Genomic DNA, 19,444 nt, shown 5'->3' with positions numbered 1-19,444 from the left:
TTTGCACTGGGTAATGGAGAAAGGTAAGAATTGTGAGAGAACCTCCAATATCTAACATTTCCACTTAGTGAGTCAGCGCTATGGAGGTGAATGCTTCTCCTCACTCCAGCAAATGCAACGGGTTAGAGACCGTACAAAACCACAGTAGCCAGAGGGCACAGGAGATGAAAGACTTCCCTGGAAGAGGAGGTAAATGAGTGCATGAGTCTTTCTCAAGGACATTAGATGAAAGCACCTTTTTTCCTAAGCAGGTCCATGACAATTTCCTTCTGAAAGTTTTACACCTTGCACATGTATACACATGCGCGCGTGCACACACACACACACACACACACATTTTTTAACATTCTGGAAGCATTTTGGCATGAAAATATGCTCTATTCTAACTGAAACAGCACCACCAATGAGCACCTGATGCCAGCTCACTTGACCTGTAGCTAATGCAGTGGTAGCAGTGCACACTCTCACGTCCCATGCAAGCAGGTTCTAGAGATAACAGTTGCCCTTTGCTGTTTGTTAAAGTTGTGTTTTATTTTTAGCTAGTGGATTAATCAGTCGGATCTCAGACATGACAGCAGGCTTCATGATTTTTTTCCCCCTCTGTTATTCTTAGCTCAAGTTCCACAGCTGAGTAAGACATTTTTCATGTGCTTATAAGAGTGTTAAAAATGTTATTCCTTCTCAGCAGGAGAGAGCTGGCCCTTCTTGCGCCTTTGTCTTGGGATCCCGAGCAGGCTGGTGTGGGGAACACCACTGGGAAAGCGCTCATCTTTCATCAACTCAAAGAAGCAAATAATAAATAGGTCCAGAGCTCAGTAACTAAAAGTGAAGAAAGGACAACTACCCAAACAGTGGTGTGTCCAAGTAAGAGGGTCTCAAATAATGCAGGGATTTCCTCCTTTCCTTTACTGTGTCAAACGAAATTTCCAAAAATCATAATGAAAGATGTCCAATAGGGGACTGGGGATACAGCTCAGTTAGCAAAGTGCTTGCCTCGCATGCACAAGGCCCTGGGTTCAATCTCCAGCACCACTAAAAAAATAAAAGGGGCGGGGAGTGGGCTGGGGATGTGGCTCAAGCGGTAACGCGCTCGCCTGGCATGCGCGGGGCACTGGGTTCGATCCTCAGCACCACATAAAATAAAACAAAGATGTTGTGTCCACTGAAAACTGAAAAATAAATATTAAAAAAAAAGAAAGATGTCTAGTACTTTGCAATGTACCCAGAAACCTATGTTACTCAACGAGATATCCTGATCATACATTTAACAGCTCTAGTGAGGAGTCAGGAGATAAACAAACTATGGATGTAATGTTGGTATTAAAAACTTCATCCTATAAGAATAAAACTTGTACAGAGCAGTTATTTCAGTAATTCAGAATACTGATTAACCTTTCAATTTATGTAAGATCTTAATTTCTAGGCCAAAATCTAATGGGCCAAGTGGTAAAACCCCAGTGTTAACTGAGAGCCCTAAAGTTTCCCCAGGCCCCAGCCCTGCACCAGGGCCACCCCACAGTGTCACAGGAGGCCTGTCTCCCTTACTCACCTTTCTCTTTTTGGCCAACTTGCTGGAGTTGTCTGAGCTTCTCTTCTCAGAGTCCTGCTTCTTCCCTACAGGCAGCTGTTTATCTTCCGGTTTCTTTGGGCAGCTTCCCCTCCCTGGTGGCTGGGGAATCCGAGTGAGAAGATCTAGGGTTATCTTCACCATCAAGCTCTGTGGGGTGGGAGTGTCCCTGAGCGGTGAGAGCAACTTGGTGTCTCTCAAAGGCAATGGGAGTCTGTCTTTGCGGCTGTCCTCCTGGACCACCACTGCTTGCCTGCAGCCGCTAGTCCTGCCACCACCACCACTATGGGGCGGGCCCTGGCTCTGAGTCAGGGGGACAAGAGCAAAGTGCTCAGGGCTCCTGTCTCCCACAGTGTCCTTCGTGGGTTCTGGGCCTGAGAGCGCCTTGGAGGGGGGTGCGGGGGAGCTCTTGTGCTTCTTCTTCTCACTGGGGACCGGCACTGCAGGCTTGGGCTCTCTGCTGCCCCCAGCCCGGGGCCTGCCTTTCGTCTTCACCTTGGGCTTATCTTTGGAGGTCTGGTCCTTTGAGCCATAGGGAAGAAGTCCTGGCTCACTTTCCACCTGCAAGCTGGCCCGAGAATCTGCCTGGGCGGAGGCCTTGACAGGTTTTTTGGGTTGTTTGGTTCCAACAGTTTGCCTAGGTGGGGGTTCCTGTTGTGCAGGGGACTTCTGACAGGTTCTCTTTCCAGGGTGGGGGCCTTCAGAAGGGACCCGGGGGACTTTGCTGGAGCTCTTCGGGGGAGGATCTTTGGACTCAGAATGCTCCTGATTTGCGGTGCTCTCGCTGCCACCCTTGCTTTCCTGGCGCCGACGGGGCAGCTCTGTGTTCCCCAGGGCCTCGGCAGGCACCACAGGCTGACTGACTTTGGTCAGCCAGTTGTCCAACTGCCATTTGTTTGTTGTTGGAGGTTCAGGCTGAAAATAAGGAAATAAAGAAAAGTGTTAGCTGACCATTGATGACAAACTACTCTTTTGTGATAGTCACCCAATTAAACAGGTCTATCCCAGGAGAGGCAATCATTCCAAGTCTAAGAATTTAGATTCTATTTATCCTTCTCAAATTGTAAGTTGGACTCTATAACAAATCTTAAAAAATCTTCAATATTTTTGTGATTTGGGGATTTTGTTATGGTAGATATTGACTAATAGGTTATTGACAACTGCTGAGAAATCTTTGTAACATAAATCTTTGGTTCCAATGGGAATTATGCTATAATTTAAAGAGAACTGACAGGTCTTGACTCGGAGGCTACTCTATGAGAGAATAAAAAATAGAACGAGGAATAAAAAGACTCCCTTTGTAAAGAATTTCTAGAAGGCAGCTAATGCATGAACTGAGTTAAGTGATTACCCACGAGAGTCATGCTTTATCCTTTCTTTGGCATGCTTTCCACTTTTAAAAAATAAATACATACATACATACATATTTTGTTTTGGCATGCTTTTCAACTGAAAATGACTTTTCTTCAACATTTTTCTTATTTACTTAAAAAACAAATATTTAAGGGCGGGATTGTAACTCAATGGTAGAGCACCTGCTTAGCATACGTGAGGCACTAGGTTGGATCCCCGATACCACAAAAAGATAAACAAAATAAAGGTATTGTGTCCATTACAACTAATAAAAAATTTTTTAAATAAAAAAATTACATGCAATAAAGCTATCAATGTATCACAGATACATACTGTTTTTAAATTTTATACTTTAATAAAAATAATCAAGTGAAGTTACATTAGCCAAACCTCTGACCTAGGTTTCTTAAAAGTTAGACATTAAGTCTCTTGTTTGAGGTAACCTGGACTAAAATAGCACCAGTATTTCTAAGACACAGGTAAGAGCAATGAGGTTATACTGATTGCCTATACAATTGATTTGGCAAATCAGCAGAAGTTCCTAAGTAATTTTAATTAAAACCACTGTGGCTGAATTAACTATTGATGCTTACCACCACATCTTTCTACCTAGACTATAAGATCTTAACAGAATAATAAAAGATTCTTGCATTTCCACTTTCCAATTCTGTGTGTCTTAGATACAGGAATATACACATAAAATATTTGAGTATTCCTAGGCATATGAAGTTTTATATCATATAAAAACATATCACATCCAATAGAGTGAGCAATGATAAAGGGCCATATATCACAGGCTTGTTACATGTTTTTCTTAAGATCCATTCTCTCAGATGATTTATATGAATAACTAAATCGTGTATACAAAGCACCAGGAAGTGGAAAGACAGTCCACATAGGATTTGCCTTACTGGATTATAGATAAGGGAGAACACTCCGGTAGGTGGAGGAACTTTTGTTTTGCAATGCTGGGGATCAAGCCCAAGGCTTCCTAAATACTACGTGCTCTACCACTGAGCTACACTCCCAGCCCCAACATGGAAGATTTTTAAGGGAATGATTGCCAATTTTCCAAGTAAAATGTACTAAATAATTCAACTCTGCAAAAACATGTAAATCTAACAATGCAAAATTATGAATATAATATAATGGCTTTTGGCCAGGGAAATGTTAGATAGTTTGGGTTTAGTGTGTGTGTAATAGAATAAAACTAAAATAAATTTTAAGAAACTAGTTAGGATTATACTTTGGACAGAAAGATGACTGCATAAATTCCTCTCTGTCTGCTCCCCCAGTACAGTACTGAGGCTTATGATCACATATCTCCTTGACAGCTTCCTATAATTCCATCAACTTTATATCTATCCTCTCCTTTGAATTTCAGGGTAGGGAGAAAGGGAAGAAGAAAACCACTGTAACATGCAAGGCATTTTGTCACATGTAAATCTAAATTTGTAATCAATATTCTAACAGAGCAAGATGATTGTTAAGGGTAAAGAAAATATCAGCACAACACCAACTTGTCAAGCATGATTTCCTGCAAAGACCTGGGAGTGTAATAGCTCTAGTGGTTAACTGACCAGACAAGGCAATAAGATATAGCACATGCCAATAGCATCAGGTACAGAACCCTGCCCATCATTCCTCAGGAGAGCTATCTCACCACAAGCTTTGTTTATAACTGCAGCCAATCACTGACATGCTCCTTAAAAGAGTATTTATGTGTGAACCCAAAGGAACATCGTTCCTGATGTAAGGCACGTCTGTTCCCCCAACCCCCAAATAGGGCAGTATTTAGATACCTTGGTAGTCCCTAAAGGAATGTCCTGGTTACCAAAATAACACATTGACTTCCACTGCAGTCCTCAATGTCCAGAAGTGAAGCCTATGGCCCATTTTCGTGGCAAAACTGAGTTAGTATGCCCAGACACAGGGAAAGAAAGGAGCAAATTGTTTTGTGTATTTAATATGAAGTTATAAAATGGATACAAGATCCCTTTAAGGTCAGATATATTATTTGGTTACCGGGAAGAGGAAAAAGTTTGCATAAGGGATTGATTTTAAAAATAGGTGTAAAATAATTTTTAAGTAGATAAGTGCCAGGTAGGAGCAAGGCTTTTATTTCTCTGACTTTCCTCATTTCCCTTCTGTACACCAAGTGCTGGTACAACCCAAAGACTGTATACTGGAAGTAGGAAAAACGTACATGATTAAATTTTAGGTGTTTTAATAAATGTCTGGTCACATGTCCTTTTATTTCTCCTAACCTCTTAAATTGTCAATTAGTGTATTTCAGAATGAATTGTGGTTCTGAATAAAAGGTTTTGAGTTAAGTGCAATATATACCTACCTTTTAAATAATAAGTTCATAGGTATGGAGAATATATGCACAAAATTTAAAAGAAAAAACATGAAAATATAATAAATTTCAAAAGGAAGAGAAAGTTATCTATGGCTGACATGGAATTCACGGTACTCTCAACTGACACAGCAGAGTTACAATAAATGTAGGTATAGCAAAGAAGAAGAAAAAAACCGGCACACTAAGGGGCGTAGGAATCACATTTTAGAGTTAAATGACTATAGGTCTGCATTTCAGTGCCACTACTTCTTTGTAGCCAAAACAAAAACTGCTAACCTTACAGAGTTGATGGAGGTGGGAAGAGTTAAATCATCTTATGACAAAGCTTCAAGAGTGCAGGAGGCAATCAACACAAAGTCCTTTACTACCAAGGGACTAGACAATGAACAGAGTAAGAAATGAAGTAGATTCCTGAATAACCCAGATGGAATCATGTTTTCTGAATTTTTCTTAAGTAGCAGAAAGGCAATGTGTCCTACATATTCTGAAAACTTGAGATTTGCATTTTGATTCCCAGTATAAAGCAGATACTGAAATGGAATCCACAGTGGCTGGTTCCCAAGTTCAGCAGCGACCCACTGGCATGCATGCAATGCTCCAGATCTCCTAAATCACTGGAACTATTTCGTCATATGAAATGAATGAAAATGGAGCCAAAACTACCAAGTTTTCCAGCTTTAAAAATAGAAGTGGATGAGAAAGTAAAACTAGTATCTATTGCTGATTATGGAATTCTCATTACCTTCAACTAAAACAGGAATTTGTTTACAAAAGGGAAAAAAAAGGAGTTAAATACCTTAGTGAAAATTAAAGGTAAACCTAGAAAACATTCATGGGAAGATGGAACTTAGTACATAACATACAAACTCTCCACAAGCCTGGATTTGCATATCAATACATATGTACAAATACAAGTCTATTAGTAAAGTGATTTTAAAAAATGAAGCAGAAGGGCTGAGATTGTGGCTTAGTAGTAGAGCACTTGCCTAGCACGTGAGAGGCCCCAGGTTCAATCCTCAGTACCACATAAAAAATAAATAAATAAAATAAAGGTATTGACAACTACAACTAAATATATATATATATACACACACACACATATGTATATATATTTATATTTATATTTCATATATATATGTACATGAAGCAGGATGGAGCACTTATTCTTCAGCTAAGAAATTTCAATTAACATAATTCCAATAGCTTCTTGAGTACTGAGACACACATCTCAATAGTAGAAACACCAGATCAAATCTTATTTTTAAGTTTCAATTATCCAACCAAAGCTGTACTATTTTGATTTCATTTAATTGAATTATCTTCTTTATATCAATAATCTAACAAGCATACAAATTTTTCTTACTGAAATGAAACATACAGCAAAGATCTTATTAACAATGAACATCACACTATCTGTCTACATAGCATATTCAGCATCCTTTTCTTGGAGGCATAGAAAATTATTTCAATAGCAATTATTATCACACAAGAAAACAAAGAGCCCTAGAAACACAGAGAAGTTTCTGAAATCTGAAAGGTGTTTTAAGTGCAATTAATGCTGATCCACTTTCATGCACTCCAAAAAAAAAAAAACAAAAAAAAAAAACCTGAGCATTTATTCTGGGCCAAAGATTAACATTTAACAAAAAATGCCACCCTGTTATTTTCTTAGCCTCCCTTGACCTCAGACAAGCCATGTTTACATCTCACTATATGATCTCTAGTTGTATTTGGTTAATGCTGTAACAGAACTACCTCTCATCTAAGCAGAAGAGATGAATATAGAAAATTTTTAACTTTTCTAATCAGAAAGTCTCATTTCCTGGTATTTTCACCTTAAATATGCAGACAGTTTTCTCTATGTGGGCTGGTCTTATTCACCAAAAGTAAGTATGTCTTTCCCTTTTCATTACTACCTTTCTTCGGCATAATTTTTACACTCCTACCCAAGGTTTGAAGGTTTTTGGCAACCTTGTTAGTTGCTACTAACAATTTCTTATACTCAACCGTCTAGTACATAACATTAATCCTCTAGATAAATTTAGTGCTTGAGATTTTCAGTCTCATCAGTTTGTTCACCTTTACAGTATCTCCTGAGGGTAGGTGACAAGCACACACAGTTATCTGTTTTTTATGGGGCAGAAGGGAACAAGAACCAGAGCCCTGGCAAAATCACTTTGCCATCAATTTAATGCATGGCTTTTAGTGATTCAAAAATAGAACTGATGACTTATTTCTACGTTCCTGCCCTTTGCTAAATCAGGAGGTCTCCTTTTGCTTTCCTTAATTCAGGCATTCCTGAAATTTCAAAAAGAATTCTCATTAATATTAAAACAGCAGCCTACTGAAAACAAGTTTCCTTCTCAAAAGGAGGGAAAATAAAATGGTGTGCAAACATTCTTAATGAGCTGCTCTTAAAAACAACACTAGCAATGACAGAGAAGAACGTATCATTTTAACCAGGCGAGAGAAAACATCTCTCCCAAACCTCCATTGCCAAGTATTTGGTAAGAAGTACGTAAACAGAAACAGATGGTTCTACATGGCAGAGGAGCAGGAAAGCATTGCCCATGGGGCAGAACTGCTCCATGTCGGGTCAGTGCCACACTGACTCCAGCTCTAAAAGACAGAACACTGCCATCTTGGATGGCCTTCTTGAGGGGTCACGGTACCTCAGGAGCTGGGGTTTCTAGGGGCTCATTCTCCTCGCTGTCACTTGAACTGCTCTCACTCTCCGAGTCTGAGGAGCTGTCTGAGTCACTGGTGCTCTCGGACTCTGCACTACTGGAATGTGCTGATGCCACTGGTTCTGGAAGCGACTGTGGAGCACTGCAAAGCAACCAAAGGATAAAATTAGAAGGCACCATGCAAGTCGAATTTCTTCCCTCTTTACCCCCTGCCCATTTTTCTGCTATTGGGAAGGGCCTCAGTATTATCTAATCACTCAGCTGAGAGAGGGGCCCACAGTGGTCTGAAAAGCCCTTAAAACGGTTCACCAGACAACTGCATAGAAGAGAAGTCTGGAGTTTTACTTCTTTAGAACATGTCAAGCTATACAAAAGCTAAGTCAGATACTGGGTGCTGGATGTCAAAGGTTGGTAAACCATGGCCTGGGCTGGCTGCCTGTTTTCTAAGTTTTATTAGAACACACTCACACCCGTTGTCTTAAGAACTGTGGCTGCTTTCAGGCCATAACAGCAGGGTGCAGTAGTTACAACAGAAACTTTCCGTGGCCCACAGAGGCTAAACTATTTACTAACTGGCCCTTTAAGTTTGCTGGCCCCTGATGTAGAAAACCAAAAAAAAAAAAAAAAAAAAAAAAAAAAAAAAAGTTTGTAAAAGAAAAACTAATAAGTTAAAGTCTTCCTATATGCTCTGTACTAGAACTAGCTATATGGTAACCAAAACCACTGAATAAAAATGGTGTTCCTTTGGAGGGTGAGCTCAGAAATTACATTCTCATGCTTCCTAGACAGAATTAAAAAATGAGCCACTCTTTATAAGTGGCTTGAGAAAATTACTCCAATTTTAACAACTGGGTAATAACTTAAGTCAATGAGAAAGCACTGAGCATACTGTGAGATACAGGTAGAATTTCTAAGCATGGGTAATATAGTGATCATTGATTATAATTCTGAACACTTCCAAATCTACCTAAAATATTTGAAAATAAAATTTTAACACATAAAATATTAGAATGAAAATTATTAAATAATTAAAATCACTAGTAAAGATAATTTTAAAACACACAGTAATACTACCTAATCTCATATGAAATGCTGGGTTAACTTTAAGGCCCTTTCCACACTAGCAGTTGCTCAGCTCAAGTCAGTGGCATCAGAGGGGGGACATGCCTTTAATCAGTGCTCCTGCCTCTAACTTACCCCCACCTTGTGCTTTTTCTTTGTCCTTCACCTCTATTTTTTGGTTAGACTACTTTTTCATGTTTTATGAATTGACAAGACCCTCTAGAAATTCCAACAAAATTTGATAATAAACAAGTAAACTTTTTAAACCTATAAGACTATATAATTACATGGCCTTCCTTCACACTAACTACAAATCAACTCTGTGATAGCCAAGTTTTTATTGCTAACCTTGTCAATGCTTGTGCACATCTCCAGGGAATAAAATAATTTAAATCTTTGTCCTTAAAAGACACATATTTGTCATATTAAAGCAGATAGGAAATATTATAAGGGAAGTTCAAATAGTTCTCATTTCCAGAAATTAAAGCACTACATTTTCTAAAAGATGGCTGGCTTATTTACAAAAACAGTGCCATTTTCCATCACATGAAAATGAACTGCAGGTCATTTTTATAAAGCAACTGAAACAATTTCAGATTTCACAAAACTAAGGAAACAGGCAGAGCAGAAAAAAAGTTCTAGAAAAAATATTTAGCTTTATAAATTTTGAAAACAAAGTAAAGCTGTCACTTTCATAAAAAAAAACTTTGGGCTCTTTAGTCTAATTTTTTGCAAATACTGGTTATACATTATTGAGGATAAACTTTAAAATTTTTAAATTCCAAAAAAAAAAAAAAAGTTTTATTTCCAAACTGATGATGTAAGTGCAGCCAGAAATCTTTCACTTATATAGTTCTAATAACCTCCCCGGGGCAGGTTTAACTTTCCAAAATACTAAACTGGCACTCTCCTGTAACTGTGATCTTCCATCTCCTTCCCCTTGTATGACAATATTAAGGCAGGGCTTTATTTTTTCAACTTGGTAAAAATACAAAATAGGAAGAAACCCGCAGACAGTACCTTGGAGGTGCAGATGAGGAAGGAGGCTTCTCTGGGGTCTAGGCATTCACAACAAGGGGAAGAAGGACCAGGAAAGAACAAAAACAGGTTAGGACACAGCTCAGATAGATATGTAGATAGATTTAAAAGGATTTTTGGCTCCATGGAGTATACAAAACTTACTTGTTCATTGTCACTGTCCTCACTGTCACTGAGCTGAAGGTCATCTTCAAGCATGCTGGAAGAGGCAGGGACAGAGTCCAGAATTTTAGATAATGTCTAACCACTTTTTTTAGCATATAAATGGAAAATATAGCTAGTGTTACCAAAGAGGAGCAAAATAGGAATAAGTTTCTTTATTTATCAAATGCTTTGTTTTCCTGGAAGTGGAAGTTTTACAATTTGACACAGACACCAGGTTAGTTCAAGCCTCTTACCACCTCAAAACCCAGCCTTTCACATGTTCTTTCTGAACACTAAAACAGACTACCATACACAGGAATTTGTAGCCAGCTCTGAGATACAAAACCCAACTCCTAATCAGTGAGGATAGGTTCTAGAAAAATATTTAGCAACATGCAAATACTTAACAACATGCAAACAATACAAATAAACTGAAAAAGAAAAGGAAGAAGAAAAAATATACAGAATACTCTCAAATTATTCTACAGTCTCTAATTGAACATGGAATAAATGATTAATCATTACACGAGTTAATGTTGAATGGTATTTGTAAAGCAAACAAGCAGACCTATAAAAGGTGTTATATAAGAATTAAATACAATTGCATGTAGTGGTGCACTCCAGTGACTGGGAGAGTGAGGCAGGAGATCACAAGTTCGAGGCCAACGTTGGCAAGTTAGTGAGACCATGTCTCAAAATAGAAAGGGCTGGGGATGTAACACTGGAGTAAACTGCCCCTGGGATTGATTCACAGAACCACAAAAATATAGACAGATAAGAAATAAAAACACACTAAGGTATATGAAACTATCAAGTCAATTATTACTGGTTCTCTCACATTTTTGTCAAGGGGATGTTATTAATATTGAACTTTTTTCACATGTAAAAATTTGTTCTCTCTTGTCTTCTTGAACACTAATCAATAGGAAGAGTAGGAATACTACTGATATCCAGAGAGTATGTTTTAACCTTACTGCTATCAGTCAGGGAAAAAAAGTAAGTTCATTTTCTCACGCATGTATTAATATGCATTTCTAGGCATTCCAGCTTATAACACAATTTAATATTAAAATCAACCATTTTCTAACCTGAACATGGTTTCTTAAATTTTAACACCTCCCCAAAGTCTCCCATGGAGATGCCCAAATAGCAGTAATTACTCTCTCCCAATTCCCCTGAATTTTATGAGCATGACTATTTGAGGAAATGTTACACATAAACTGAAAAAAAAGAAAAGAAAATCTGCTTAAGTATCACTTATGTTCCAAAAAATAAATTACATTAGAAGTAAAAATCATGCAGTATGTCTAAAAATACCTCTTCAATGATCCAAACAACAATTTTTATTATGAAACCACTGCCACTGAAAGAAGCAGGCATGATTATTTTGGGAAACCTTGGTTTAAAAAAAAATCACTGTGTTTGCTAATGAAAATAAGTGATAAAACTTGGCTCTTTCATAAATGACCGCCTACATGCAATGTGATAATTCTGCCAAGGAACTACTTTCACCAACAAATATACTGAAACACCCTGTGATAAGTTTCTAAATAAGATGAAACTGCTAGCTACTTGTAAATGTAGATCTTACTCAATATTTATCAAATAGAAGCTAAACTCATATTTTAGCAAGCCTAGAAATAAAAAACAGCCTTCAGTCACAGAATTTGGCAGTGAGCAATCATAATCATGTGCAAGAGTTACTCAACAGGTTTGCCACTAAGTGGTAGCTTGGCTGGGGGACACACAAAATTAAAGATGAAATATATGTCTTTAGGAAAAGGTATAAGGTATAGAAAAAATAGAAAAACAACTGACAAAGTATATTCAATATTAATCACCAACAAAACTGTATAAATGGATTTCTTTGTTTCTTAGTCACTAGGTTTGTTTTGCATAAAACCAGTTTGTCTCAATTTACTATATCATCAATGATCATGTAATTTCACTTCACTTCTGTTGCAAGTAGTGGATTACAAATCCCTTAACTTCTTGCTTTGAATTAGTTTATATGAGAAAGTATTGGCTTCTAGCTCCATTTTGCTCTTGAGGAATAATAAGCACCATCAAAATGCTGCCCTAGATTCTGGAAATTTCTCCCTCAGAGAATAATGTAGACAATGATAAAATATAAGTAAGTGCAGGTACAATAGTTATTCAGGGCCTAAAGAGGAGGGACAGTGACCCTGGAAGGAAAATTGGAAAAAGTACAATCTACAAAGAACACTCAAAAAGATATGATATACCAGTAGGGTCCAATGAAACCTATCATTTATTTAAGATGTAGGTGGGATTTTTTTTACTTGGTATTTCACTTCATTAAGTTTTGAAAGTGTAATTTACTTAGAATGTTTGCCTAGCACATGTGAGGCCCTGGATTCAATCTTCAGTACTACAAAATAATAATAATAATAATAAATGATAATTAATAATTAATAATGTCTCCCATGACAATCAGCAGACAAAGGTAAATTGTCAATGTGTGCAAATCCAACCAACAATAACCTGAAATCTTCTGGATACCAAAGTTGAAGACATCACCAAAGACAGGTAACTCAACATAAAGTAACATGCTGTTGGTGGGTAGGACAGGAGTGAGAAAAGGTATTTTTCAAAATTTTTGATAAGAGACATGTCAGATCTAAATTTAAAAAAATTCTTAAAAATCACAACCAATTCATAATTAAGTCTTGCTAATAGACAAAAATGATTGTGAAGGATTTTTAGAGACAAAGAACAACTTTAAAGGAATGAGTAACAAAGTACCCTGCTTGTCCCACAAGCAATTATATGTGAGGCTAAGCATGTCCTTGAACCTGTCGATGAGGAGAGAATTTCAGCACTCCTAGGCAAGCACCTTTGCACCCAGTTAGTAAGAATTGAAATCTCTTGGCTCTGGTCCCCTCATGCCAATAAAATCCAGGTCACAAGAAAGAAGGACCAAGGGTCCTGCCTTCTCCTTCTCCATAAATTTTTCTGAGGCAAGATCAACTCACTTTTACCTTCACATTCTCTATGTCTGGAACTTGGCAGGTGCCCTCAAGAGCTGGCTGAGTGAGCAGCAGCCCCTCTGGTGGGTCATTAACAGTGCCATGTAGCCACGATAAGGGACCTTCACAGGCATAGCCTCCACATGCAACTCCGTGGTGCTGTGACCATCCCCTCACAGACTAAAGATAAGGAAGGTGGTCACTTAACCTGCCCAAGATCATTAAGTTGGCAGATGCTGGAGCTGGGACACAGAGTCCTCTCCATCTGACACGAGATTCCCCTTGCTCTGGCCAACACACGACACAAGGGTTAGGAAACCTGATGGATGGAGTTAAATCTAAGTTTCAGAACCCAATATTGTTTTATTTTATTGATTAAAAAAATCTGTTGGGACTATAATGAATATGCTATTTTTTTCCTTATGAAAATAAATTAAACCTTATGTGTTTTAACTGGTCAAATGACTAATTTCATTTCCAAATTCCAAGGCAAAGCAGTTATTTCAAAGCATATGGCATGATACAGCTTACTTTGGCATTGTTCAAAAGAAACCAAATTGCTCAGGTAAAATAACTCTTTGAACTATCACGTAGATTTAACCACATTTTACATTACCAGTTTTCTCTTAAAGGTTGCACACAATCCTCCAAACCCTTTGTATAAATGCATTCTCCAGGCAGCTACTCCAGCAAAACCCAAGGAGCCACGTACAGGTTCTGGCAGGCATGATTTTGTGAGTCAGCCCAATCTTTACTGCGAAGACACGGAGGCAAACCCGCCTTTCTTTTCCACTTCTCAGTACTAGGCTTGCCCAGAGCTTTCACTGCCAATATTCTGTAACATCTCAATTCAGAACCCAAAACTACTTAAGTAAACTTGTTTCTCAGCTTAACATTTCTTATGATCGTACTGAGAAACGGCAAGTGAAGGCAAGCTCACGGTAGTTACTTGTAACTAATAAGTCACAACCATGGCATTCAGTGTGTTTAAAATGGTACAAAAAGTAATGTTTTTCAGAAACCAGTGATGAGCATGTGACAATGTATAAACTCACACCATATCCTAAAATGAAATTGACCTGGGGAGAGACGGGTGATGGAACAGAGTATAAGAAGGCAGGGAATCAACAGCATATCTAATTCCCCAAATTTTAAATTAAATCAGGCTTTTGGAGGTATAGCAAACATAAGGACCCCAAATGCCTTGCAAGAAATGATGGGAAGTTACAAATTATGAAGGCAGCTCCACATAAAATAAATGAAAAGGGGAAAAAGCAGCTCTGGCAGTTGTGACGACACGTAACAGGACTCCAACCATGGGAACAGCCAACAGAAGGCAGAACTCACATTCCTGAAGAGGCTGTCCAGGGGAGATTATCAGAAAACAGGACAGAGAAGAAATGACTTAGTACATCATTTACAGCAATAGGAATCCACTGCAATAGTAACAAAAACAGCATGGTATTGGCACCAAAACAGATACGTAGATCACTGGTACAAAATAGAAGACAGAGACAAACCCACATGAAAACGGTTATCTCATACTAGACAAGGATGCCAAAAACATACATTGGAGAAAAGGTGGCCTATTCAACAAATGGTTCTGGGAAAACTGAAAAATCCATATGTAGCAAGATGAAATTAAACCTCTATATCTCACCCTCCACAAAAATCAACTCAAAGTATATCAAAGATTTAGGCACTAGAACAGAGAGACCCTTCTCTTAATAGAACAAAAAGTAGGCCCAGATCTTTGTCATGTTGGCTTAGGACCTGACTTCCTTAATAAGACTCTTTAAAGCACAGGAAGTAAAACTAAGAATCAATAAATGGAATGGATTCAAACTAAAGAGCTTCTTCTCAGCAAAGGAAACAACCAATAACAGGCAGAGCCCACAGAATGGGAGAAAATCTTTACCACATGCATCTCAGAGCATTTATCTCCAAGATATATATATATTTTTTAAAAAAAACTCAAAAAAACAAAAGACTTAACACACACACACCCAAAAAAATAATAATAATAATCCAATCAATAACTGGGCTAAGGAACTGAACAGAAGAAGAAATATAATGAATCAACAAACATCAAAAAGTGTTCATCATCTCTGGCAATTCAAAACGACTGAGATTTCATCTTACTCTAGTCAGAATGGCAGCTATCAAGAATACAAGTGACAATAAGCGTGGCAAAGATGTGGGGAAAAGGTACACTCGTACATTGCTGGTGGGACTGCAAATTGGTGCAACCAGTATGGAAAGTGATATGTAGATTCCTCAGAAAACTTGGAATGGAACCACCATTTGACCCCAGTTATCCCACTCCTTGGTTTACACCTAAAGAACTTAAAATCAGCATACTACACTGACACAGCCACATCAATGTTGATAGCAGCTCAATTCACAATACCTACACTATGGAACAACCTAGGTGGCCTTCAACAGATGAATGGATAAAGAAAATGTGGTATGTATACACAAGAAAATGTGGTATGTATACACAATGGCATATTAGCCTTAAAAAAAAGAATGAAATTATATAATTTGCATGTAAATGGATGGAACTAAAGAATCTCATGCTAAGTAAAATAAGCCAATCCCCCCAAAACAAAAAGCCAAATGCTTTCTCTGATAAGTGGATGCTGACCATAATGGGGCATGGGGTAGGGAGGAATGAAGGAACTTTGGATTGTGCAGAGGGGAATGAGGGGAGGGGTAGAGCTGTGGGAATGGACAGTAGAATGAGACCCACATTATTACTCTACATACATGGATGATTACACTACTCATGTGATTGTACCATGTATATCCAGAGGAATGAGAAGTTGTGCTCCATTTGTGTACAATGTGTCAAAATGCATTCTACTGTCATGTATAACCAATTAGAACACATTTTTAATTTACAAAAAGAAGTCCTCAGAAAATAGATTTGCATATGCAAATGAATTCCTTCAAAGAAGTTGCTGCCAAAAGAATTATTCCCTGAGGTTTTTCAAATGCCCTCAGAATTGCAGCATAACCTATCCAGAGATGACAAGCAGTCACCTCTGCATAATTAGTCTCTGCCTTCCTCTCATCATTCAGGCTTCAGATCAAATGTCACCTCCTCTTGACAGATCTCTCCCGACTCCACTCCCTGAAGCATTACCCCACCCAAAACATACTTCCTATCTCTCTACCATTGTCATCTTGTTCCCTATTGTTGGGACCTCCATTCAACTAAAAAATATGGAAGACAAGGACTTTTTCTTATTCCCCACTATTTTCCTAAGGCCCTAAAGCAGAACCAAATGCACAACCTGAGATCAAGACACTTACAGCTGAATGGAAGATATTGGAAATATCTCTGAGTCACTGGGAGATAAGATCACAAAATAATGTTAATTAATACAACTTGGGTCAAAAGTATATTAAAGAATGACAAGAATAAATTTTCTTTTTAGAACTAAAATTCATCTACTTAACATTTACCTATTTATAAGAAGCAATTGATAAATTTATTCTTCTCCATTTTATTTGACATTTTGATATAACATCAAAAAAAGTAGCACATAATATTGGAGGTTCAAAAGTATTTCAAGCAATGGCTGCATAATTCCAGGAAGTACAGCTCCATCATAAATACTCTGAAGAAAAGCATTTTACCTGCCTTTTAAAAAATTATTTTAGTTGGGCATGATGGTGCACATCTATAATCCCAGTGACTCAGGAGACTGAGGCAGGAGGATCACAATTTCAAAGCCAGCCTCAGCAACTTGGTGAGGTCCTAAGCAACCTAGCAAGACCCTGTCTCAACCTAGAAAAAAAAAGTGGTTGGGGATTGGTCCAGTGATTAAGCATCCTAGGTTCAATTTCCGGTACAAAAAAAAAAAAAAAAAACACAAAAAACACAAAACAAAAAACAAAAAACTTTTTAAAAAATCTGCCTCGTTTCATAGTCTCATCAGAATATCACTTCAACATAAGTTTCCAGCATAAATCTGTATGTAATTTACAATGTTAAATGAAATATTGTCCTGCAAGAGATCTCAAAATACTGTTTACTAGAATAATGCTACTCCAAGAGTTAAACTGACTATTCCAAGACACTATAATTCTACTATGACCTGAAGTCATAGTTATTTTGTCAATGCATATGAGGAAATGAGGTGATTCTACATTCCAGTGTTTCCTAAATATTACTTTAATGTATCCTAGTGAATGTAATTCTGAACCAAGCAGGTTAACTGAACATTGCACAGAATGGTTCTATTCATTTGCTTGTGCTTAAGAATGGAAATTCTTCAATGCCAAATTTTTTAAATTCATGTTTTTCCTTATCCTGGCTAACATACAGACATAAATATATACATGAATATATACTATAATTCTTATTTTCCTTAATTTTACATCTCTACTTTTCCTCTTGAAAATAAATGAAAAACCTCCTTCTATAAAAAGTTTGCTAAAATAATTACGGATAGGGCTGGGGTTGTGGCTCATTGGTTGAGTGCTTGTCTCGCATGTGTGAGGCACTGGGTTCAATCCTCAGCACCACACAATCAATCAATCAAAAAATGTGTTGTGTCTATCTACAACTAAAATAAAAATAAATCATGTATATACCCACACCCCTGGTTTCTCAATCCCTTAAAAGTAAAGTCTATCTTTTTAGCAATGTCATTATGGAGTACTGAGAATTATTAAGGATTAATGTAGTTCCACAAATGTATAAATGACCAGCACACATGTTCGTCTTAAGAGAGCTGAGGAACTATGAATAAGGAATGGGGCTATATCTCAATGACAGAACATTTATAAGCTTCTCCCATGAAGCAGTTTCTATCATTTCCTTTTGATACTATTTATCAGAAAAGAGCACTTTCATAGAGTAAGCAATGAAATAAAGGATCTAGGTAGAACTCCTTTAAATAATATAAACAAACCTTTTAAAAAACAGAGAAAACAATTTCCTTAGGCTAAATACGATTTAAATTAACTGGCACAAGTAAACCACATCTTCAAACTTAATTCTGAAGGACACTTAGTGTACTTCAGCTGACACTTATGTCCTGAGGAGATGATTTCATAAACCAGTGAGCTGACAGAATGGGCCTGCCTTAGTTCTTTACCTAGATATTTAAAAACCAATAATGTTTTGAGAAAAGTTAAAAACTCAGGTTCATTTTTAAAACATTTCTGACTCACCGTGGTCTTTATTAAACACCAACTATTCCTTCTCACTCAACTCCTGGGACAATCATAATCCCAGCCTCCACATCCAAGTATTTCCCTCATTTCAAAACAACTTTCCACATAAGTACATTTCAAATTGCTCAAATAACTATTTGTCTTTTATTCTTTGTAAATGTTAATTTCAGAGGCAAAAACAAATAAATAAAGGAGGGCATCTGTTTCTAAGGAGTTAGCAATTTAAGGGTGAGGAATGAGGAGACCGAAGAACATTGGTTACAATAATACATATAAAGTGCTTTATGGGTTATCAAACACTACCACATTATCTCTTCTGAGCAACTCACCGGTGCACTGACAACTGAGCAGTGGAGCTGGGTAGACAGAAAGGAACTGCCCACAATTATATAAAGGACACAATAACTACAGAAAAAGGAAACATTTTTCTCCTTTGTCCTAAGAACTCCACAGAGCTATACCTTGGAAAGGAAAAGGATTCCAAAGCCAAGGGCCCTTAAACAAATATAGCCTTCTCCTAAACTTGGGAGAAATCAGCACTGAAATTCTAGTTAATGTTACTGTAGAGCTTCATAGAAGGAATTCTTTATTTGAGAAATAACTAATGCAGAGATTAAAAGCAATGGATACAGCATACATTTCTTTCACACCTACGTCCTTCCACCACTTCACTATCCCTACCACAGTCCAGATAGATGTAATAGTTAATACTGACTGTTCACAGCTTATTCTCTGCTGATGGGTCCCTTTATTCCTTTAGTATATATTAAGGTGACTTTCCTAAGGATCCCTAAGTATTAGTAACTCTGAAAGAAAAAACGTTAAGACCTAGATTAATTGTTTTATACCAAAGTATAAATGACCCTGTAATTAACAATGTTTTCTGACATTTAGAGTGCATAAGACTATCTCCTTGGCACTCCATTTGCCACTCAAATAGTTTAACTGCATGCCAAAGAACCTGAATGCTGACACTAGATCAAATTAATCTACAAGCACTAAAAGATTTGCTACAGTACATCTGAAACAATGACTGCACTTCACAAATTAA

At 37.5% G+C, this 19,444-nt stretch overlaps 1 protein-coding gene across 4 annotated transcripts in view; it reads right to left on the bottom strand.

Moving 5' to 3' along the window:
• Positions 1 to 19,444, bottom strand: part of Aff1 (ALF transcription elongation factor 1) — a 188,850-nt gene that overhangs the window by 24,016 nt on the left and 145,390 nt on the right. For all 4 annotated transcript variants that reach the window (XM_005341933.5, XM_021721197.3, XM_021721199.3 and 1 more), the window contains 4 exons: positions 10,214 to 10,268; positions 10,052 to 10,089; positions 7,955 to 8,111; positions 1,550 to 2,482 (listed from right to left, as the gene is read on the bottom strand). In XM_005341933.5, the coding sequence (XP_005341990.1) occupies positions 1,550 to 2,482; positions 7,955 to 8,111; positions 10,052 to 10,089; positions 10,214 to 10,268 (1,183 nt within the window). The remainder of the gene's footprint in view (positions 1 to 1,549; positions 2,483 to 7,954; positions 8,112 to 10,051; positions 10,090 to 10,213; positions 10,269 to 19,444) is intronic.

Source organism: Ictidomys tridecemlineatus, chromosome 9 (assembly GCF_052094955.1).
Source record: "Ictidomys tridecemlineatus isolate mIctTri1 chromosome 9, mIctTri1.hap1, whole genome shotgun sequence".
Lineage (NCBI taxonomy): Eukaryota > Metazoa > Chordata > Mammalia > Rodentia > Sciuridae > Ictidomys > Ictidomys tridecemlineatus.
Note: the sequence above shows the minus strand (reverse complement) of the source record. Positions and strands in the feature narration are given on the sequence as shown.